This window comes from Crocuta crocuta, unplaced genomic scaffold, assembly GCF_008692635.1.
Source record: "Crocuta crocuta isolate KB4526 unplaced genomic scaffold, BGI_CrCroc_1.0 scaffold148, whole genome shotgun sequence".
In the NCBI taxonomy this organism is placed as follows: domain Eukaryota; kingdom Metazoa; phylum Chordata; class Mammalia; order Carnivora; family Hyaenidae; genus Crocuta; species Crocuta crocuta.
In genome coordinates this window covers 1,268,571-1,292,962 of record NW_027532416.1, presented here as the reverse complement: position 1 = coordinate 1,292,962, position 24,392 = coordinate 1,268,571, and the positions used below count along the sequence as shown (strand labels likewise).

The following is a 24,392-nucleotide window of genomic DNA, read 5'->3' as shown; positions in this document are numbered from 1 at the left end:
CAAAGGTCACAGAGGCTTTGCCTGCTATCAGGAAAGGATGCTGTATTTTGCCAAATGCTTTCTCTGCATCTATTGGGAGAATCATGTGATTCTTGTCCTTTCTTTTATTGATGTGATATATCACATTGATTGTTTTGTGGATATTGAACCAGCCCTGCGTCCCAGGTATAAATTCCACTTGGTCATGATCTATAATTCTTTTAATGTATTGTTGGATCTGGTAGGCCAATATCTTGTCAAGGATTTTTACATCCATGCTCATCAGGGAAATTGGTCTATAGTTTTCCTTTTTAGTGGAGTCTATGTCTGGTTTTGGAATCATAGTAATATTGGCATCACAGAATGAGTTTGGAAGTTTTCCTTCCATTTCTATTTTTGGAACAGCTTCAAAAGAATACGTGTTTACTCGTCTTTAAATGTTTGGTAGAAAAGATATAAAAGATCTGTATGATGAAAACTATAGAAAACTTATGAAGGAAGTTGAAGAAGACACAGAGAAGTGGAAAAACATTCCTTGCTCATGGATCAGAAGAATAAATATTGTTAAAATGTCATTAGTACCCAAGGAAATCTACACATTCAATGCAATCCCAGTCAAAATTGCACCAGCGTTCTTCTCAAAGCTAGAACAAATAATCCTAAAATTTGTATGGAACCATAAAAAATCCCGAATAGCCAAAGTAATATTGAAGAAGAAAACCAAAACGGGAGGCATCATAATCCCAAACTTTAGCCTCTACTGCAGAGCTGTAATCATCAAGACAATATGGTATTGGCACAAAAACAGACACATAGACCAATGGAATAGAATTGAGAACTCAGAATTGGACCCAAAAGTATACAGCCAACTAATCTTTGACAAAGCAGGAAAGAATATCCAATGAAAAAAAGACAGCCTCTTTAACAGATGGTGCTGGGAGAACTGGACAGCAACATGCAGAAGAATGAAACTAGATCATTTTCTCACACCATACACAAAAATAAACTCAAAATGGATGAAGGGCCTGAATGTGAGACAGGAAACCATCAAAACTCTAGAGGAGAAAGGAGGAAACAACCTCCTTGACCTCCACCGCAGCGATTTCTTACTTGATACATCCCCAAAGGCAAGGGAGTCAAGAGCAAAAATTAACTATTGGGAACTCATCAAGAGAAAAAGCTTCTGCACAGTGAAGGAAACAATAAGCAAAAACTAATAGGCAACCAATGTAATAGGGAAAGATAGTTGCAAATGACATATCAGATAAAGGGTTAATATCCAAAATCTATAAGGAACTCACCAAACTCCACATCTGAGAAACAAATAATCCAGTGAAGAAATGGGCAGAAGACATGAACAGACAATTCTCCAAAGAAGACATCCAGATGGCCAAGAGATACATGAAACGATGCTCAACATCACTCATCACCAGGGAAATACAAATCAAAACCACACTGAGATACCACCTCATGCCAGTCAGAGTGGCTAAATTGAACAAATCAGGAGACTCTAGATGCTGGCAAGGATGTGGAGAAACGGGCACCCTCCTACACTGTTGGTGGGAATGTAAACTGGTGCAAACTGCTCTGAAAAACAGTGTGGAAGTTCCTCAAAAAAATTAACAATAGAACTCCCCTATGACCCAGCAATAGCACTGCTAGGACTTTATCTAAGGGGTACAGGAGTGCTGATGCATAGGGGCACATGTACCCCAATGTTCATAGCAGCACTTGCAACAATAGCCAAGTCATGGAAAGAGCCTAAATGTCCATCAACTGACGAATGGATCAAGAAGATGTGGTTTATCTATACAGTGGAATACTACATGACAATGAGAAAGAATGAAACCTGGCCATTTGTAGCAACATGGCTGGAACTCGAGGGTGTTACGGTAAGTGAAATAAGTCAGGCAGAGGACAGATACCATATGTTTTCACTCATATGTGAAACAGGAGAAACTTAACAGAGGACCATTTGGAAGGGGAAGGGGAAAAATAGATAAGGAGAGGGAGGGAGGCAAACCATAAGACACTCTTTAATGCTGAGAACAAACTGAGGGCTGAGGGGGTTAGGGGAGAGGGGAAAAGAGGTGATGAGCATGAAGGAGGGCACTTGTTGGAATGAGCACCGGGTGTTACATGGAAATCAACTTGAGAATAAGCAAAATGAATGAATGAATGAATGAATGGATGGTGGAATTCCTCTGGAAAGCCATCTAGCCCTGGACTCTTGTTTTTTGGGAGATTTTTGATTATTTATTTGATTTCTTTAATGATTACGGGTCTGTTCAAATTTTTATTTCTTTGTGTTTCAGTTTTGGTAGTTTATATGTTTCTAGGAATTTGTCCGTTCAGATTGCCCATTTTATTGGTGTATAATTGCTCATAATATTCTCTTATTATTTTTTGTATTTCTGCAGTATTGGCTGTGATTTCTCTTCTTTCATTCTTGATTTTATCTGGGTCCTTTCCATTTTGTTTTTGATCAAACTGGCTAGAAGAAAGCATGAGCAGGGGAGGGTCAGAGAGAGAGGGAGACACAGAATCTGAAGCAGGCTACAGGTTCCGAGTTAGCTGTTAGCACAGAGCCTGATGCAGGGCTCGAACCCATGAACCATGAGATCATGACCTGAGCCAAAGTCGGATGCTTAACTGACTGAGTCACCCAGGCGCCCCTGTTACCTTTCCAATTTTTTTCTTGTGGTTGATTTCGAGTTTCATAGTGTTGGGTCTGAAAATATGCAGGGTATGGTCTCGATCTTTTTGTACTTGTTGAGGGCTGATTTGTGTCCCAGGATGTGATCTATTCTGGAGAATGTCCCATGTTCACTGGAGAAGAATGTGTATTCTGCTGTGTTAAGATGAAAAGTTCTAAATATATCTGTTAAGTCTATCCGGTCCAGTGTATCATTCAATGCCATTGTTTCCTTGTTGATTTTCTGCTTAGATGATCTGTCCATTGCTGTAAGTGAGGTGTTGAAGTTCCCTACTATTATGGTATTATTATCAACGAGTTTCTTTATGTTTGTGATTAACTGATTTATATATTTGGGTGCTATATATTTCATCTTTTCTCCACCTTAAAATTTCTTGCAGGGCTGGTTTAGTGGTCATGAACACCTTTAGTTTTTGTTTGGGAAACTTTTAATGTCTCCTTCTATTTTGAATGGCAGCCTTTCTGGATAAAGAATTCTTGGCTGCATATTTTTCTTTTTAAAAAAAAAATTTTTTTTTAATGTTTTATTTCTAAGAGAGAGACAGCGTGAGCAGGGGAGGGTCAGAGAGAGAGGGAGTCACAGATTGAAACAGGCTCCAGGCTCTGAGCCGGCAGTCAGCACAGAGCCCGACGCGGGGCTCGAACCCACAAACCGCGAGATCATGACCTAAGTGAAAGTCGGACGCTTAACCGACTAAGCCACCCAGGCGCCCCTGCATATTTTTCCAATTAAGCATATTGAATATATTGTGCCACTCCTTTCTGGACTGCCAAGTTTCTGTGGATGGGTCTTCTGAGAACCTGATCTGTCATCCCTTGTAGGTTAAGGACTTTTTTCCCCTGCTGCTTTCATGATTCTTTCCTTGCCTGAGTATTTTGTGAATTTGACAATGATATGCCTTGTTGATGGTCGGTTTTTGTTGCATCTAATGGGAGTTCTCTGTGTTTCTTGGATTTTGATGTCTGTGTCCTTCCCCAGGTTAGGAAAGTTTTATGCTATGATTTGTTCACATAAATTTTCTAACCCCTTTTTTCTCCATCTTCTGGGAACCCTATGATTGTGATGTTATTCCTTTTTAATGAATCACTGAGTTCTCTAATTCTCATTTCGTGCTCTTTTGTCTTAGTTTCCTGAGGCAACTTAGCTACTCCCACCCCTTTTTGTGCTTCATTTTTTTTTTTTGCTTCATTTACTTCATTGTTCTCTATATAGCCGATTCTCTGTGCTGCCTCATCCATCCTTGCCACCATGACATGCATTTGAGATTGCAGCTCAGTTATAGCATTTTTTATTTAATCCTGACTAGCTTTTACTTCTTTTATCTCTGCAGAAAGGGATTCTAATCTATTTTCAACCCCAGCTAATATTCTTATTATTGTGATTCTAAATTCTGGTTCAGACATCTTGCTTGTATCTGTGTTGATTAATCCCTGGCTATCATTTCTTCCCGTTCTTTATTTTGGGGTGAGTTCCTTCATTCCTTCATTGTGAAGGAAGAAAAAGAATTAATAAAGTAAAAAAATTAAAACAACACAAATCAAATAAATGATGCTAGATCTTAGGTGTGTTTTGGTCTGGTTGTTGAAAGAAACTTGACAGATTAGAGAAAAAAAGTGAAAGATAAGAAAAGAAAAACAAAGCAAAAGGATAAAAAGGAAAAGGAAATCTGAAAAAAAATGAATACAATAAAAGAGAATAAAATGAAATGATGGAAGTAAAATAGAATTTTTAAAATTTACAAAAATAAAAACCTTTTAATAAAAATGGAAAATAAAGGTTTTTCTTTTTCTGTATTCAAGAATAAGAAAAAAATTGAATAAAGAACCAACGAACAGAATGATATATGATTGAAATTACAACCAGTTTCCCATAGAAGTCAAATTATGAAGCCCTTTATGGTCCGTAAACTAAGCAGGTGGAGAGACTTGTGTTTGTCAAGAGCACACTTAGCCCAGTTGTGCGGGGCTTAGTGTAATGGCTTGGTTCTCCACTAGATGGCGCTGCTTAGCTTACTGGGGTGGATTGTTGTGGCATGTGTAGGCATGTATGCGCATGTGTGGGAGGGGTGAAAATGGTGTCACCCAGCTACCCAGTCTCTACCTGTGTCAGAACTCTGTGTTCTCCCCAACAGGCCGTCAAGTACCCCTTCATTCCCTGCATCTACACTGTCTGTGACTAAGCCATCAGGCTGTCAGGCAGCACCTCCCTCCTGAGTTTTCTCTCAGTCAGGGCTGTGTTTCCCAACCTCTCACTTCTGAGGGACTGTGGCTTTGACCTGCTCTGACCCTCTGGGGGAGGGTCTCGTTGAGCAATGGCCAGGAGCCAACTTGCCCCCAGGAACAGTCACAAGACCCTGCTGCTGCTGATGCAGAGAGACTGCAGCTAAGTGCCAGCCCAGCCCAGAAAAAGTTCCCATGATGTGTAGCAGCAGTGTTTCAGGGACTATGGCAGATCACAATACACATCTGGTGCCAGGCTTTAACTTTAAGGTCCATGTTCCAACACCAGTAAATGTGGTTGCTCTCCAGGGTCCGCTGGGACCTTTGCCTGTGTGGAGACCACACAGTCTCTATCAAATGTCCTTCCAGCAGGGGAGTCCCCACTCCCTGAGTGGCCCGCAGTCCCCTCAGACCTCGCTCTCTTCTACTGAGGATTTGCCCTTCCACTGGAGCAATGCCAGGTACCCAGGAATGGAGTTTCAGACTCTGTGCTCACTCTGTTTATAGAGTCTTAATGAAATTTAAACCCTCTCCTTTCTCCGTTTTTAGTTCAGACCCTTGTGGCTGTTCCCTCGTTTCCTTTTTCCCTCCAGCTGCTTTGCAGGGGTGCTTTTCCTGTACTTTCACTCCGTCTCCATCCTCTCTTTGCAAGCAAAAACAACTTCCTACCCTCCACAGTTTCTCTCTCCCCCAGTTCAGCTCTCTGCACTGCGTACCTGCTGAGTTCTGTGGTTCAGGTTGTGCAGATTGTTGTGTTAATCCTTAAATCAGTTTTCTAGGTGCGCAAGATGGTTTAGTGTTGATCTGGCCACATTTCAGGGATGAGAGATGCAAAAAAACTTCCACACTGTTCTGCCATCTTGGCCCTGCCATCTAGTAGATGTTTTTGATATTTTTTAACCTCAAAGTTTTTGTGGTTGATTTCAAGTATCAATAGCATTGTGGTCTGAAAATATGAATGGTATGATCTTGATCTTTTTGTATTGTTGAGCACTGATTTGTGACCCAGTTGTGATTTATTCTGGAGAATGTCCCATGTGCACTTGAGAAAATGTGAATCCTTCTGCCTTAGGATGAAATGTTCTAAATATACATCTTATGTCCATCCAGTCCAGTGTATCATTGAAAGCCATTGTTTCTTGCTGATTTTCTGCTTAGATGATCTGTCCATTGCTGTAAGTGAGGTGTTAAAGTCCCCTACTATTATTGTTATTATCAGTGAGTTTCTTTATGCTTGTTGTTAAATGATTTATATATTTGGGTGATTCCACATTGGGCACATTAATATTTACAGTTGTTACATCTTCTTGGTGGATAGACTACCTTTTCTTTTCTATTACACCGAGTATAAAGGACGTGTAATTGGAGTACAGGATATAGAAAAGATTGTGTAAATATTCCCTGGTGTTCAGATTCCTGCTTCACTTCAAATCCTCTTCTGAAGAGCTTCTCATTGTCTGTGAACCCAGGGATTCTAGAACAGGGATGTTTTCTCAGGATATGCTTGGCTTAGCACCAGCACCAAGGAAGCAGATGTTGGAAGAAGAAGACCTGGGCAAGAAGTGATTGGTGTCTTTGCTAATTACTCTTCCAGGAGCCCAATAGTCCTATCACTGGGAGGTGGCTACATAGGACCTATTCATTGTGGGAAAGGAGGATTCTGAGGCTGAGGTGGCAGCAAGTGTCGGTGGCAGTAGGTCCCTAAGCATGGTTCACTGTTTTCTGTGTTATACAATAAAATTAGTGGTTGTAAGTTGTCATCTCAATAGGTCCTAGCAATTTATCAGGGTTTTTGATCGCAGGGGCTGTAGGCTTGTCTCCACCTGCCCTCCCCAGGTGTCTGCTGCTGGACATGAGGTAGGTGAAAGTGATGGCTGAACTTGTCTAACAAACTGCCAGGACATACTGAAGCCATTTTATAAGAATACTGCCCTGGTTTGCTGAATTCCTTCAGAGTAAAGGGTGGGAGAGAGAGCAAATTCCAGAGCCAGGAAAATGAAATGAAGTCTCCCCTAATATTCCACCGTTCTCTTCCTCTCACTGTCTTCTTCCTCTCTTCCTCTTCATTCCATGCCTTGCTGGCCCCTCCACACCCGCATTTCTTTAGTTTTCCTTTTAGTAATAACCAAAAAGGAATCCTAACATTAAATAACCCACATGTCAGTGACTATTTTAGACTAGTGAGTTGCCTTCAGGTACTCAGTCTTCATACCCATCTAAATCTTGAAGGGTTTATATTCCTCCAACAGGGATTGAACTCCCTCATGGATGGGCCATGCTTTCTGGCCAGTGGCTGTTCTTACCTTCCTCATTTTCCCAAGACTCCTACCTATCCTTCACTCCTGGGACTCGGTGTGCACAATTTTTCCCCTGAAGCCTTCTCTTATGGCCTCAGAGGAAGTGTCTCCTCCCTTCTCTGAACACCTTTGACCTTTGCATTTCTTTCACAGACTTACCACTTTGTCACCTGTGGCAAAATGAATTGTCCATACACATTTTTCTTCACTAGACTCTGAGCTCTGTCAACGCAGAGTTCTAGGAAGGAGTCTAGATTTCCCATAAGGTCTAGCTAATTGTTGGCAACTGGATGAAGAAATTCTCAGGGAGGAAGCCAGAAGAGGGTTACAGAAAAGGGAATTCTCAGGACTTTCAGGAACAAGTCTCTCATTCACTGAGTGCCTTGGTATTTCCCCTCACACCAGAAAGTTCAAAGGAAAAACACAGTGACAAAGATGGCCATTTTAGAACCCATTTATATTGTCAGCATTACTCTGGGCTTGTTCCAGCCCCACACCAGCCTCTGAGACTGCATCAGACTGTTTGAACATTCATGGCTTCCTTGGGCCAAGTATAGCTGTCCAGTGTAAAGGAGTCATAGTCTGGAGTGTAGACCAGGGATCTTACAAAAGCCTCCTTGTCCTTGGGCTCTGGGTAGTAGGAGGCCAGGTTGTGTTTGTACGCGAAGTCGAGGACCTAGGGAAAAACATAGAACCTGAGGAGAAGCCTGCCTAAAAGTTGCCTGAAGGTTGCTTGGGAGCCTGTGGAAGGGGAATGCCCCATGGGGAACAGATGCTCTTGTGCAATGTGTCTTCTGAAATCATTTTGAAAACTTATGGAAAATGTAAAATATATATACCAATAAAAATTACAGTATAATAAACCCTAATACAATCATTATCTATATTCAATAATTATCAGCGTTGGGGACAGTCTTTATTGCACTATGTTCTGATTCCCTGAAAACCCATCATCTCTGCAAGGTCTCTAGGATGATGTTTTTCTTTGGAATATTCCATGAACCTGATCACCCCATGGCCCAGTCATTCTGAGATAAAGCAGGGAAATGACCATCTACTCTGGCCAGAAAGGCACAGAGTATGGAGCTTTTTCACGGTCTTCTTTAATCTTCTTCAAACTCTGGGAGAAAGGAATTACTGGCACCTTTGGTAAAGGGGGAAATTGAGGCTCAGGAAAGTGAAGTAATTGGTGGAGCTGGGACCTAACAGCCTGAGCTCTTTCCATGATACTATGAAAACTGACTTTTCTGTATAAATGGCTCTTATGATTCATTTTTTTTAAAATTCCACCCACATTTCATTCCATAGACTATGGACTTTAATGACCTTTTTGCCTGGTGTTTGAGGGGAAATCCAGGAGCTTTCTCAGAACTGGCCTGAGTGGGTGTTGGGGGCGGGGCTTGAGCTGCAGACAAGAGTTTCTCACCCAGCTTTGGGCTGCGCAGCCCAAGGAGCTCAGAATGTCTCCATCATTGCCATTCCCTTAGCGCTCTTAAACTTGCAGAGAGAGGAGGTTGTTGAGCCTCACTACCCACATTCCTGGGGGCATGATGCTCCTTACTTTGATGGCGATTCTCAGAGACACATCTCGGATGGTGCTGAGTGGTGGGTACAGTCTCCCCTGGGACAAATGCTGCTCAGAGACCTCTTGGGCAATTTGCTGGGGAGAGAGAACCAAAAGGAATAAGCTGAGTTTCTGCCTTCCCAGAACAAGCCCAACCCATTACCCCAGAGACTCACCTCACCCCACATAGGCCACCAACCATGGTCATCCCCCACTGTGGTCTCTACCACCTCATGGCCCAGTGGGAGCTTAGTGCTTGGGCTTTTAGGCAAGGACACATCCTGTCCTACAGTCTCTCTGTACTGAGAGACTGGCTGAGGCTTTAAGTAATACGAGACCCTGAATTCTAAAGGAGAATCACTAAGACCAAGATGAATAAACCTGTGGCTTGTAAAGTAGACTCTCAGATTTCCCTCTGGCTGGTCCAGCCTATTGCACAGAGATCCCTGAGACCCTCACTTCCTGAGTTCCATCTTCTTCTACATGTTTAGTAACATCCTGGGTACCCATCCTGGCCATCTTGTCTCTGTTCAGAGCTCCTTGAAGTCTCCTCCAGCCCTGAGGAAAGGTTTCTTCTCCTGTGAGTGACACCACAAAGGGGCCTTAGGCTTTATTTGAATGAATGTCCTATGCACATCATCCTGGGAACAGCACCTCCCACAGCTTCCTTCCCAGTTCAGAGCTTGTCTCTGAGGCTCAACTCTCCCCCACAAGCCTCATCCTCCAGCCTCAGGCACTGGTGCTCAGCCAGCCTTGCAGAACAGCTTCTGTTATGTGCTGGCTCTGAATCCATTCCCACCCAATCTTCTTGTGTCAGATTTAAATTTGGGAAAAGTTCTTGTGCTTTCTGAGATGTGTGTCCCAGAATGGATGAGCCAAAGGAGTTGGTCTTGCCTCAGTCTGGCTGATTTTAGAAAAGTGGGCCTCCTCCTCTTCTGCCTCATTTTCATCTTATCTCTCTTTTCCATTCATTCAAACATTAACTGAGCTCTGTGATATGCCAGGCTCTGTGCTAGTTGCTGAGGATCCATGGCGGAGAAGCCCTTTTCCTCCTGTAGTCTGGGGTCAGTGGACAATTAACAAACAGGTACAACAATTATAACATAGAATTGAGTGCAAGGAGAGGGGGCATACAGGCATAGAGGAAGGCAGAGCCCAGTCTGCCATCCTCAGAAAAGCTTCCCAGAAGAGACACAGCTAAGACCTGAAGGACAAAGTATGAATTACTCAAAAGTGGAGAGGCAATAACCCATGCAATTTCTTGGAGAGAGGTGGGAGTGAGAGTGTGAGTTTTCGACTCTAAAAAAGAACCTTGGCTACGTTGATGGTAGGGGGAGGCTAAAGGGTGGAAAGGGAAGGAGGGCTTAGTGATGACACACGCCTTGTATGGAAACCTTGTGAAGGAGTTTGGGCTTTATCCTGTAAGCACTGAGGAGCCATTCGACTGTCTGAAATGAGAGAGATGGACTGTTCCAGGTTTTGAAGGTTTTTATTGGTGGAGGTATAGAAAATGGGATGAGAGGGAAGCAAGATTCCCATGGTCATGCTGTGCTGCAGCTTGGGGTAAATCAGCTGGAGCCATCCTGGTGCTATTGCTCACAAGCCCATTGACCTTGTGTGAAGAACTTAGACCCTCTGTGTCTCACCTCTCTTGTGTATCACATAGGGATAATCACTATATTTATTTTACAGAGTTGTCAAGGTGGAATGAGGTATGTAAATATCCTAAAAGCTATATTGTTTTTTTCCATAGGGAAGTCAAATTCGTCTTCAATTGTCTTAATTTAAAAGCACCCTTTTCAGAAATATAACTTGCCAGCTTTTTGAAGACCAGACAGTCAGCTTCTAGAACGGAAGGATTTTGCAAGAGATTGTAGCAAGAGATTAATACATGCATTGAGGAGAGGTTCCTGTGTAATTGATGGACACTGTTCATGAAACACTGGAGCTGAATGGTCCCACAGCACTAGGAAGTGGAGGTACAGATATCTCTTGGGGTCATATAGGAAGGCTCTAGCAACCTTGTTTCTGTACAACAGGAGGATTTACTTTCAGGCTAATCCAAGCAGGAAGTGACTCTTCCATCCCATGGGGATTTCAAATAGTTCCACCCACGGCCACAGCACACCACCCCCAATTACATAGCAATAAGAAAAAATATCAGAATATTCATACAAGATGGTCAGAGGGCCATGGCACAAAGCCATAGCTAGTGTGCACTATGGCTTGGGGGATACTGTGCTTGCATGTCTATGCTACTTGTGTGTCCTTGTGGAGTCAGTGCTCAAAGACCAAAACATAGTAAGAAGGAACCTAAAGCATGGACAGTTCCTTGTGTGACTCATAGAAATGGAGCTAGATAGGGCTGTGTGGAAGCCATTTCCATGTCTTGCTGGTTTGGGGCTCTCATCAGTGCCACAGTGATGGGGAAATACAAATGTGTCAGAAATCACAGTAGAACCTTTGGAGCTCACTGGGGATAGATTTAGGATTTGTTTATAGTTTTGATTAGTTTAACCTCCCCAAAGAGACATTTCTATGCCTTGGCTTCCACAGAGTGAGGGTAATTGTGAAGGGCCTGGCATTTAGTAAACATTCAGTAAATGTAAGCCACTATAGCTGTTATTACTAATCACTATTATTAGGAATGTGGGCTGTCATTCTTAATGAGTTCTTTCATTGTTTTCATCATGTCCAGTAAAGAATCATTTTGGGAATGTTTCTAGTAAGATACCTGCAGCAGGAGCACCTCCATATCTGTGTTTAATATCCAAGTACTCAGATTCAGACTTGCAACCTATCCCTTCCTAACAGAAAGCTACCCTAGCGGGGCTTATTCTGCAACAAGTTACCCTGGTAACATGGCCACGATCAGTGGATGGAAGAATCCAATGCCTGTCATGGTCCATGAGCCTAATTTCAGATGGTTTTGGTGGCACCTCCCTTGTTCTAGGCATGCAAATGGGCACAGCTGTGAGGCAAGAAGCAGATATGTCTCCTCACTGCCAGTGCTTCCTGTGCATACTTCCTCCCACTATTCCCTATATTCCCTTAAAAATATTGTGTGTGTAGAAAAAAAATATTGTGTGTGTTACATGAGAGAAATTTAAGACTCAAGGTGATCTTGAGAGAAGCTTGTGGTTCAACCATTTTGAGGATCCATTGCTAGGGTTAGGGGCAAATGGGTAGAAGAGATAAGAGAAGGATTCTTTGGGGGCCCAGTCTGGTATCTGTATAGATTACAGGCCCTGTTGGGAGCATGCAAGAGAGCAGGGAGAGCGATACCTCTGCTGTCAGGAGAAAGATCTCATCTGGGATGTGCCGGATCCCGCCAGCAATGACTCCCAGAGCCACTCCAGGGAACACATAGGCATTGTTTCCTTGCCCAGGAATGAAGGTTCTACCATCTTCCAGAGTCACGCTCTTAAAAGGACTTCCACTGGCAAAGATCCCTCGGCCCTGGAGGCAGGAAGAAAACCAGAGATGGAGCCTGGAGATCGGCTTCAGGCAGTAATGGTGGCCTAGTTTTATTTCCCAGAGGTTGGACCCTTCTTCATCCTTTCCCACATGCTCAGCATTGTGCTGAGCACATTACAGGTGCTCAGAGCACACTTGTTCATTTGACTGGAAAGAGCTCCCACTGAGTTACCTGGCAGTCAAAACCACTGAAAGGTGAAGGTTTTTAACCTGTCACCTCACAAGAGGGCTAACCCAAGACATGACAGGTACGCAAGTGACCCTAGAGTCTATAAATACTTCAGGTTCTGGTCAAAGCTCTATGTTACTAGAGGAATCTTGAGCAGTATAACAGGATGGTAAGAGTCTGGGCTTTGGAGTCAGACCTGGGTTTAAGGACCAGCTCCACTCCTTATTAGCTCTGTGACCTTGGGCAAGTTATTTCATCTTTCTGAACCTCATTTTCCTCATCAGTGATGTGGGGATTTTTCTTTCACTCTCAGACGGTTACTCATAATTATTGTTACTGTGTCCTCTCAGCCTGGGGAAAGAAGGACTCCCCGCTGACCTCAGTGACCCGGTAGCACTTCTCAGCCGTGCACTCGGCCTTGCTGGTGGGGTTGCTCAGGGCAAAGATGATAGGGCGCTCGTGGAAGGAGGCCATGTCCCTCAGAATCTGCTCCGTGAAGGCTCCTGCGATGGCAGCAACACCTACAGGGAAAAGGGGGGTAGTAGGGAGGCCTACTCTTTATTAACAACCCATTCCTCTCCTGGTAATGGTGGTGGTGGTGGTGGTAGGGATCCAGATACAACATGAAAGACTTAGGAGTCTTGGAGATAGCATCTGCCATAGGAATGGAGGGAGCCAAAGAGAAAAGGGTCTTCTTGCTTGAACTGAGTAAGATCTCTGGTTAATTCCTAAGGGAACACTGGTCCACTTCAGGTCCCTGCCAAGTTAAGATGTACCGGTGAAGGCATTCTTGGGCATTGTCCTTTAGAGTTGGCTAGTCTCCCAGGCCATAGAGAGGTGCCAAGGTTCCCTCTTTGGGGGAGCAGCGCTCATCTCCTCTCAGACAGACCAGCCCTGTGCTTTTCCATCGCACTGGATAATTCTGCATGACTAAGCCCTATCTTGGTGCCTTAGTTCTATGGTTTTTGTACAGTAGTCACTCAATAAAAGATTGTGGCACTGAAGTGGACGTGGGATAGGGGAGAGAGCTGTGCTTCCACTGATTACTTAGGCCTCCATGCTGAGCCTCAGTTTCCACCTGCAAGTCAAGAGGGTTAGCTGGGTTGAACAGGGGGCCTCCTGCCTCCTCCTACCTATGATAGCCGTAGGCTTCACCAGCCTCACCACTTCCTCCAGAGAGTTCACTTCAGGATGGTCTTGGGCAAACATCTCCTTCTCATGGTTCAGGTGGCTCCTCCCCTGCAGGGAAAGGAAAACACAATGCAGCTTGGCAGTGAGAACTGCTGGGCAGGACATGGATCAATCTGGAAATCCTGACAGCATGCCCTGTGGAGCACTGTGCTTTGGTCTGAGCTATGAGAAGCCTCTTGGCCGATCCTCTTGAGAAGATCTGGTAAAATCTAAGGTGGAACCTGAGGATTTTAATGTGTGTTTGTGTTACAGTGCGTGTGTGTATGTGTGGGTTTCTATAACCCAAGTCACACATGGAGAATCCATAAAGCCTTTCTTTGTGCTGCTAGGGTCATGGCTTCTGGGCCCAGCACAGAAAGACTCATAAAGTGTCTGACTTTAGACTTTAGACACTTTAGACTCATAAAGTGTTTGACTAAGACTCTTGGCTCCAAGGTGTCCAGCACCCACAGGGGCAGTTGAGGGATTGGGGGCCTGCACTCTCCCCTAAGGTCAGGGAGCTAATTTGAATGTCATTAACATCCCTAGGAATAATAATAAGCTAAGCTCCAGGGAAGGCTTGTCAAGGTTGGCTGTTCCCAACAAGCTCAGGATTCCTTCCATTTCTTCAATAGGCGTCAGTGGGTGACAGTCTGGTAAATGGTACAAAGGTTTCTGATGAATCCCTTGGGTCAGCTGGCTGCCTGAGAATCAGGGTGAAGACAACAGCTTTGAGAGATATTTAAGTAGGGGTGAGTTCAATGGGATGAACAAACTAATGTTGGAAGGTGGCAAAATGGAAGTGTGGCAATCTCTGACAGCTTTTACCTGTGCCTGCCTTATGCTCTGGAATGATGTGGGGTGAGAGGAGAAATTCCTTCTAGTGGTAACTGGGCTCTGTATGAGACAACAGGAGGTGAGTTTCTCCTTGAAGGTCTCTGCTGTTCTTGGTTGAGAGCCCCATGTACTCCCCTTATTCCTATCTCTGTCATCTTTTTATTATTTTATTTATTTTTATTTTTGAGAGACACTACAATGGGGGAAAGGGGCAGAGGAAGAGAGAGAGAGAATCTTAAGCAGGCTCCAGACTCAGCACAGAGCCTGATGTGGGGCTCCATCCCAGGACCCTGGAATCATGAACTGAGCTGATTCAGTTCGAATGCTCAACCAATTGAGCCACCTAGGCGCCCCATCTGTCATCTTTTTTAAAAAAATCTTTCACTGCCATTCTATGTAAATGAAATTTGGGGCATTAAAACATGGAGTGCTCAGTGAAGTCCTAAAGGATGAGGACATCCAATTGTGTCCCTCACCACATTCCAGTCAGAAGCTGGACTGTTTCTCTCTCATTCATTCTTTCACACATACCTCAAACATAATTATGTACTCATTAGATGCCAGGCATTGGTATGAAGACTATATAGCTTAGTGGGGAGCTGTCCTACAGTGTGGCAAGAGCGATGTATGGAGGCTACATGAGAATAATTGTAGGAAATGAATTGATACCTAGATGTTCAGGGAAAGCAACCTGGAGGAAGTAACAGAAGACAAGGAGGAAACAGATGGGGGCTGAGGGTTGAGAGTGGGTAGGTAAAAAAAAAAAAAAAAAAAGTGCATTTCAAGCAGAGGAACAAAATATGCAAGAATGTGAAAGAGAGAGAGCATGTTACTTCTGGAAAACTATGATTTACTGTGGCTGGAGGTTCATGCAAGGCAAGAAGTGGTAGGAAATAAAGCTGGAAGGGGCCTACATACACACACTTGCCCACATATTTAAAGCTTTTGGAAGATCAATTAAGGCTACTCTGGGGTGTGTCTCTTGCTTTGGAGATTAGGACATTGCCCTCCTATTGCCTTCTATTTTGAGTACTTTGCCCCTTGGAGACCTATTATAGTCCAGTTCCAATAACTGTAGGTGTCAAGAAATTTCTAAGTCTCCGGACTGACAGTACCTTGACAATGAGTCCCTTGGAGTCCACCATCCAGATCTTCCTTGTGGCCTCTGCCTTGGGTATGCCTTCTTTCTTGAGAGCCATGACAAGGAGATGGGCAATGCCCATGGCTGCCTGGGAGGGGGCATATGGTGGATGTTCAGATACAAGGCAAATGGCTGCTCACCATTTATCAAATGCTTTACCAAGATCCTCTCTTCCCACACCTTTCCCTCTACTCCTAGAAGGCCCAGTTAAGCCTTTGAGACACCCAAATGTTGGTGTCCAGGCAGCTGCAGTTATCACAATATACCTGTGCTGTTTCCTCTTCTTGGAACCCTTGAACACCTCCCTTCCTTCATGCTTCTCCGCCCAGCCTTATTCTCCTGATGGCACCTACCTCACCTGCGCCTTGGAAAACAAACACGTGATTGGAGAGCTTGTTCTTGGTGATTCTCAGAGCAGCCAGGATCCCTGCCACAGCGACAGAGGCTGTGCCTGTAACAGAGGGCACTGAGATCTATCTCTGGTCAGTGGCTCCCAACCACTAAGAGAAGACCTTTGGCAGAGTTCCCCACACCTAGAACGTGTAGCCGAAGAAGGAATTTTCCTTAGTCCTTACAGAAGTCAAGCCTGTAAGCACGCAGACTTTGGAGCAAAGATATACCCTCTTTTGTAGAGAAATATTCTTTTAAAAAACAGCTCCTGGATTGTTGCTAGACCCTGGGAGAGAGGATCATATAGTCAGGTGCTGCTACCACCATCATTCATAAATGAAATGACAAGGACAAAAAATAGAGGCCAAAAAGAAGCATGGAGCTTACAGAATAATTTAAGGGGGATAAAAAATATTAAAAATGAAACCACAAAGTAGCCATGAGACATTAAGTAGCCATGTGATCTGAGCTATTTTATCCACCAAATCACAAGGCTGGGTGTGCCCAGTAGCATACCATCTTCCAGCGGCTTAAGCCCATCAGAAAGGTACCAATAAGTTGCATAAGCATATGGCTCAGACTCATTTGACACCTACTCCTGCTGCATGATTTCCTCTCCCTCAGTGCACAACTAGGGCCTCATATGACCAAGGAGAAAGAAATTTGGGCTTGGTTTACAGACTATGCTTAATGATATGCTGGAATCATTGAGAAATTTATGGTTGCAGCTTCACAGCCCCAATGAAGGGTAATCCTAAAGGGTAATAGGAAAGTATTCCTAATGCACGTGACTTCAAGTTGCAAATTTGGTTGTCCATTTTGGCCCAAGAGATGGCTAGACCAATATTGATCCATTGGCAGTTGCTAATGGTTTAGCTGATGTTGAGGGAGTTAGAATAGTAAGATTGGTAATGAGAAAGTCTGGGAAAGGGGTATGTGGATGGACCTCTTGTAGATAAGTATTGAGTGTGAACAAATTTGTGCCACACATGAAAGTTGATCGATCAAAGGGCATAATGAAATAGGGTCTCTCAATCAGATGGACAAAATGGCATGTCCTATATATATTAGTGTCCTCCTCCAGCCACTTAATGTTTGCTCAATGAGTTTACATACAAAATCTTAGCCATGGTGGCAAGGACAGAGGCTATATGCATGGACTTCCTCTAATCAAGGCTGACCTATTACTGCTACTGCTGAATACTAACCTGTCAATGGCAGACACCGACATTAAGCTCCTAGTATGGCACCATTCCTTGGGAGAACCATCTACCTGGCAGCAGAATGATTACTTTGGACTCTTTCCATTATAGACAAGAAAGACATTTATCCTCACTGGACTAAAAATATATTTTGGATATAGATTTTCTTTCCCTATATATAATACTTGACCAGTGCCATAATCTGTGGATGTTAGGAATCTGTGGATAGCCTATTCACCATCCTAATATACTCTAGACAACAAGGCTTCTAATCACGAATTTATTTCACAGTAATAGAAGTGCACCAGTAGGCTTACGCCCATGGAATTCAGTGGTCTTAATGTGTACTCTACCACCCAGGAGCAGCTGGCCTAATAGATCAGCAGAATGGTCAGTAGAATCAGTAGCCTACTTAAGACTTAGTCAAGGTAACACTATGAAGATGGTGAAATTCTATTTTATGAGATGCAATATGGGATTTGACTTAGCACATGATACACTGTGTTCTTTCTTCCATGGCCAGAATACTTGGGTCTGGAACTCAAAGGGGTGAAGTGGAAGTGGCTCCTTTCACCATTCCACTTGATAACTCACTTGCAGAAATTCTTCCATTTTGTGCTCTCTAGATTGGAGATATTTGGTTCCCAAGAAACAAATGCCTCTATTAGAGTTCACAACATGGTTCTACCAAATCGAGGGCTGAGAGTGCCACCTGGCCATTTGGTACTTTTTTTTTTTTTTTTTGCCATAAAACCAATGGGCGAAGAAGGAGGGTTACTTCACTGGTGTGGTTATTCATCCTGATAAATTAGGGGAAACTGAGGATAGGGAAGACTATATCTGAGCCCAGGGGCTCCTCTGGGGTGTGTCATAGTACTTCAGGCTCAACAGTAGATATTAATGAAAACTACTGCAACAAGAGAAGCAGGACCACTTAGGATTCACATCCTTCAGAAATAAAGGTTTGGGTCATCCCACTAAAGAAGTTGAAGTCCTGTCTGAGGACAAGAAAACATGGAATGGAATGTTGAGAAAGAAATGTATAAACATCAACTATGGCCTCATGACCGGTTACAGAAACAAGAAATATAGTAGGCATGCATATTTTCTTCCTCGAACATTATGTGATTATATGTAACTGTATATATTAGCTAATTTATTCTCCCTTCCCTTCCTCTTAATTTCATAATTTAGTCTTTAGGTAACAGAATTTTCAAACATGACTGTGGTAGAGTTTTAAGAGTAGTTAATCCTGCCCAAAGATGGGTAGTGTGACTGTTTTCCAGAGATGAAGAAAATGACTGTAGAGACTTTGCCTCTCACCATTTTGAGGGTAAGGTGAGAATGTTCTCATTTGTTGGAAGGACATGTTTTATTAGGCATTTTGTTGGAGTTGCTTTTGTTGTTTTCTGGAAGTACCAGGGTATACAACGCTGTGTACAGATGCTAAGTAGCTGAAAGGATCGACTGTGCCAATAGCTGGGTAACTGTTTCTCAGTTTCAAACCCACCCTTCACTCCGCTTTGTCTGCAAACCACTTCCCATCTTTGCCAACTGGCTTTATGCTGGGCTCTGCCAGTAAGGGGCACCAGAGGATGACTGAAAGGCTGGGTGAGGGGGTAGGAAGAACGCTTTTTCCAGCATCATCTCTGCCTTGTGAGATTGCCTGGATAAAATGTAGGAGATTTAAATTTGAATTTTTGATAAACAATTTTTTTAATGCAAGCCTGCCCCATGCAATATTAGCATAAATATTTTTTAAAAATTATTATTTATCTGAAATTTAAATTTAAGTAGGCATGCTGCATTTTGACCTTGCTAAATCTGGAAACCCCACAGCCTTGGTTTTCCACTTCCACAACAACAGATTGTTCCAGAAGCAGTGGCTGAATCTAGTTTTCAGTCTGTCCATCACTTGCAGAAGCAGCCTCATAGCTCACCCCTCAGAGACCCCAATGCTAGCTGGCTGCCACCTGGCCTTCCCTTTGTTCCCTAAGGAGCAGGTCCTTAGGGCTTTTCGTTTTTTAAATACAAAATCAGCAATTCTTTGTATTTTCTCTGTTAAAGCAACTGGTGTAGACCCTTACTGATAGAGAGTTCATAATACAGTAATCGTATGGGCAATGGGAAGCCTCCATGATAGTCAAAGAAAAGAAAGTTACAGTGGGACTATCTGTGGGATGTTAAAGTTGCACAAATAAAGAAATTGATGTTGTCCAAGGCTGGTGAGGGAGTAGTGAAAAGTAAAAAATTCCAGCATAAATTGTATTTTAAAATGCTATGAGCATTTTTGGAAAACTTTCCCAATACAGACCAAAGGCATAAAATGCTTGTGACCTTTAACTTCATACTTCTACTTCTGGGAATCTGTGTATGGAAAAATCCAAAATGCATGTCCTAGGATATTTATGACAGTGTTATTTTTAATATGGAACGACCAGAAATAACTTAAACATCTAACAAAGGAGTAACAATTAAGTAAATTGGCTAGTGCGGACACTCAGAATACTTTATAGCCATTAAAAATGATTATTATGTAGATTATGTGGCAACATAGAAAAGGCTATTAAGTTAGTAATTAACATCAGATATTTTTCTAAGTGCTTTACATGTCTAACTGTAAGGACATTTATTTGTTTAATCCTAACTACTATCATCCTCATTTTACAGCTTGGGAAAATGAAATACAGAGTAGTTTTCTAAGTTATCCAAGATTACATAACAGAGTGAGGATGTGAACCCAGGGAATCAGGCTCTAGGCCTTGTGCTCTTTTTTTTTAAGTTTATTTTATTCATTTTGAGAGAGATAAAGAGCAGAGGCGGGGCAGAGAGAGGCACAGAGGGAGAACCCCAGTGCTCTGCACTGTCAGCACAAAGCCTGACATAGGACTTGAACTCATGAACCGTGAGATCATGACCTGAGCTGAAATCAAGAGTTGGATGTTTAACCACTTGAGACATTCAGGCAGCACTAGGCCTTGTGCTTTTAACCACTAAACTATACTTCACTGAGTTTGCTGGAAGGAAGAGAAACTTAAAAGGTTGTTCTGTGTAATGAAACACACAGAATCTGGAAGGAACAACACAATACTAAAGGTTGCAGGGTGGGAATACAGGTGAATTTCCTGTTTTCTCTTTCCAGTTTTCTAAGGGATTTGTACTTTGCTAGCTCTGGGGAAGGGCCTTCTCCCAGCATATTGGGTTGGATTTGTGCCTGGCTTAGAGGCCATGTGTTGGGCCAAGACTAGGGGTACAGCAAACAGTTGGAGCCTACTAAGTGCACGTTCATCACTGTGGACATTGGAAGGTAGGACCCAAGGTAGGAACAAGAAGGTGGGGTACAAGCTCCAGCCTGCACACAGGAATGGCCTGGGGGACTACAAAAGTGTTACAGGGTCCCACAGCAGGGCTTAGGACTGCTTTCCTAACCTCCTTTGGAGGGTCCCCAAGGAGCTCACTGTGCATGTACTGAGGGCCTACCAGGTGACAGGCACCATGACAGACACTACAGAAGATGAATAAAAAATAGTCCTTGACCTCAGGGACTCCCTGTTCACCAAGGCTTGGGCACAAACAATTGTAACATAATCGGCAGTTAGAGGTAACTGTTTAGAATTAATTGCATTCAGTTATTTATTAAGCACCCATTATGTACAAGACTCTGAGGTACTGAGGATACCACTGATAACAAAATAGGTTCATTCCTACATTTTAGAGAATGAAGTTACTGATTACAATTATGAGGAAGTTGTTCATGATGTGCTTTTTGTTTATGTGTAGAAAATGCATACTGTTAGCATCAACCTACTTTTGCAGCTTCATGCCTCCCCACATACTCTATGTCCCAGGTGCATTACTGCTCATTCCCTAACAGGTCACATCTTTGTACATGTCTGTGCTTTGCCCATACTGTTTACCATTTTAGGACCTCCTGCATCATTATTTCTGTGTTGCTATTTCTTCCTTTTATTTTTAAATTTACATTCATGTTAGTTAGCATATATTGCAACAATGATTTCAATAGTAGATTCCATAATGCCCCTTACCCATTTAGCCCATCCCCTCTCCCACAACCCCTCCAGTAACCCTCTGTTCTCCATGTTTAAGAGTCTCTTATGTTCTGTCCCCCTCCCTGTTTTTATATTATTTTTGCTTCCCTTCCCTTATGTTCATCTGTTCTGTGTCTGAAAGTCCTCATATGAGTGAAGTCATGTGATATTTGTCTTTCTCTAATTTCACTTAGCATAATACCCTCTAGTTCCATCCACGAAGTTGCAAATGGCAGGATGTATTGCTTTTGATGGCCAAGTAATACTCCATTGTATATATATACCACATCTTCTTTATCCATTCATCCATTGATGGATATTTGGACTCTTTCCATACTTTGGCTACTATTCATCATGATTTACTCCTTAAGACTTGGCCCAAATGATCTCCTCTGCCAGACATCCTCTGCTTTTCCCAGCCAGGCATCCTGAACCTCCCTTTCTTCTCCCAGATCCTCTTTTCATCTAACCTGAATAAAGCTGGGCTGTGTCATGGCCAGGCTCAGTACTGTACTGCATCCAAAAGGAACACCAAGCTAATACCCAAGAAAGCATCAAAAAGCAATTTAAGTAATTACTGAAATCACTTACACAGGTATTGAGAATTGCATGGTATGGTAATCCTCCAAATTCCTAAATACCTTGGTCTATTATTTTCTTGAGGTCCACTTGTGTCAGCTACTTCCCATTTCTCTTTCTGCAAACAACTCCACCCATCTTACTCTCTGGCCCTCAAAAGCTGCTTTCATTTTAGTTCTACTGAGTCAGAGCCTGTATTTCAAAGGTCTTCAGATGATTTATATGCCCATTTAAGTCTGAGATGCACTGAACTAGATGGCTTCTCTGCATGAAGTACTAGTTTTCTTCTACTGGATAGAGAGGGAGTTTTCTGCTCATCTGATTCCATTTGGGGGACATCTGCCTCCTGAAAGAAGATGTGCAAAATGTGTGCCACCAGATGGCGCCAAAGACATTCCATCAGAGAAGCTCCCAAAGACCCCCCGTGCTTGATAGGTCTCTTCCTTCTTGGATGCCAGGTATCTATCTTCGTTACAGCCTGCAAGCTGAATAACTGGGCTTACCTGCAGAAATCCAGTGCTGTATGGGGACTGGAGAGCATGACCTACAACAAGCACACAGATGAGGAAACTGGGGCCCCTTCCAGTCACTCAGTTGGAAGCAGAGCAGGGATACTTGGGGTGCTGCTTCTACCCCTTCGTGGTCCATGAAGCTCAGCCAGCTTCTCCTGACCCTGGACTTGAAAGCAGTAGGGGTGGGGCATTATGAGCTCCTGCTGAGGGAGAACTGAGGGGTGTGGGTAGTAGAGGTAGAAGGAAGTGAAACAGGCAGTGGATGTCAATGGCTCTGGCAGGGGTGGAGAACACAAAACAATGGGAAATCTGATAGGAAAGAAGGGAACATTTCAATGAAAGGAGAGAAGGGCAACTGCTATTTATTGATCCCTCTCACCTTGACTCTGTGCTATATATGTGCTTATCTGCATTTGCTCATTTAATCTTCACAAAATACTACCAAATAGGTACTATGAGCTATTTCCCCCGCCGCCCCATCTCAGAAGTGGAAAGTGAGGTTCAAAGGGAACAGCACAATCAGGAGGGAACTTCTGAATCCTTACCTCCAAGTCTGTAAACCCTTTTCCTCCATGTCTATTTTGTTTGCCTTTCCTCCTGTTACTACCGATGAACCGTCCCTGGTCCTAGCTAAAGCCACCCCCAGGTGTGTGCCAGATCCCATCATTTTTGCCTGCTCTCCTTTGTAATTTTCTCTCCTTTCTTCTATATCATCAATTTCTCCTCCACCAGATCACTGCCATCAGAATACAACTATGTCATCAAGTTCCCATCTTTAAAAGGCTCTCTCTTGACTCTGTATAGTCCTACCCTATTCCTTCTCGGGAAAAGCTGTATATACTTATTGGCTCTATTTCCTTTTTTCTCAGTCTCCCTGAAACCCAGTCCAATCAAGCAACTGTCCCTACCTCTTGACAAGGTCACTTGTGTTACCACTTTGCCAAATTCAGTGGCCAGTCCTTGGCTACTTCTTCCCTGACTTCTCGGCAGCACTGGATACTGCTGCTCATTTTCCCTTTGGGAAACTCTTTCTGCACTTGGCTCCTGGAGCCCCACACTCATCAGCTACCTTACTATTTCTTTATGCTCTCTTTTCTGGGATCTTCCTCTGAGGCCATCCTGTGAAGTGGCAGGTTACCCTGATTACAGACCAGAACTCAAGAGGAAGAACAGCATTTCATGAGCCCCATATTATAAAGTCTGGCAAATATAGTTATCTCCGTTATTAACTTTCATTTTGGGCAGCTCTTGGGTAATGTGCTAGGAATTAAAAGTGGAGAGGAAGGAAGCTGTTTAGCTTTCTGGAGGTACCACCTGGAGAAACCCAGGGGGTCCAGGGCTGTTGAATATGGCTTGTGCCCTTGGGCTGCCCAAAGTGTCACTGGCTGTTTCCCATTCACAATGAAAGAAAAACAAGTTTTCCTCTTCAGAGGGAGCTTCCATAATTACATTTCCTGCAAACTGAGGATCAGAGGTTGTACGTTCAGGAAATAGCACAAAAGGACAAGCTGAAAATGTAATTTCTATTCTGTTTTTAATAGTCACATTTGAGGAAGTTAAAGGGAACTTCCATGCTGAAAAACGGGTTACTGGAGAAAAAAGGTAAAGAATTAGCCATTTTGTAGGTGAGGCAAGACTGCTGTCCCAGACAGGGGAAGGTCAGAGAGTTAGGCTTAGTCAGGGTCTGCTCAACGTGGCTTCAGGGGCCTGGCGCCCTGGGGGACAGAGTTTCATCCACTGCAAGGCCAGGACTGCTTCCAGGATCCACATAATTACCTTCCCCCCATCCTCAAAAGCAGCCGACAACCATCACTCACTTGTTTGTTAGTGTATACTGGGTGCCTGTTCTGGGCCTTTGCTGCACCTGGCCGTGCATATATAAGGATCAATAGAACACTGTGTTCATAGGTCATTAACAGCATATGTGCTCAGAAAAATTCAAATTCCCTTATTGGATACCAAGCATAGGCCTTCCAGACAACTTCAGCCCTATTTGTGTGTCATGAGAATTTTCTGGAACCACTGGACTCTCTAAAGGTAGTTCCTGGCCCATGCAGAAGATGGGCTAGACCTACTCAGACACAATCTGG

General features: G+C 43.4%; 1 protein-coding gene across 2 annotated transcripts in view; it reads right to left on the bottom strand.

The window, feature by feature from the left end:
* Window positions 1-7,650: 7,650 nt before the first annotated feature.
* Window positions 7,651-24,392, bottom strand: part of ME3 (malic enzyme 3) — a 192,504-nt gene continuing 175,762 nt past the window's right edge. For both annotated transcript variants that reach the window (XM_077778974.1, XM_077778973.1), the window contains exons 8-14: window positions 15,924-16,021; window positions 15,545-15,658; window positions 13,556-13,661; window positions 12,801-12,943; window positions 12,062-12,235; window positions 8,774-8,872; window positions 7,651-7,888 (exon numbers count right to left, since the gene is read on the bottom strand). In XM_077778974.1, the coding sequence (XP_077635100.1) occupies window positions 7,727-7,888; window positions 8,774-8,872; window positions 12,062-12,235; window positions 12,801-12,943; window positions 13,556-13,661; window positions 15,545-15,658; window positions 15,924-16,021 (896 nt within the window). In that variant the 3' untranslated portion in view covers window positions 7,651-7,726. The remainder of the gene's footprint in view (window positions 7,889-8,773; window positions 8,873-12,061; window positions 12,236-12,800; window positions 12,944-13,555; window positions 13,662-15,544; window positions 15,659-15,923; window positions 16,022-24,392) is intronic.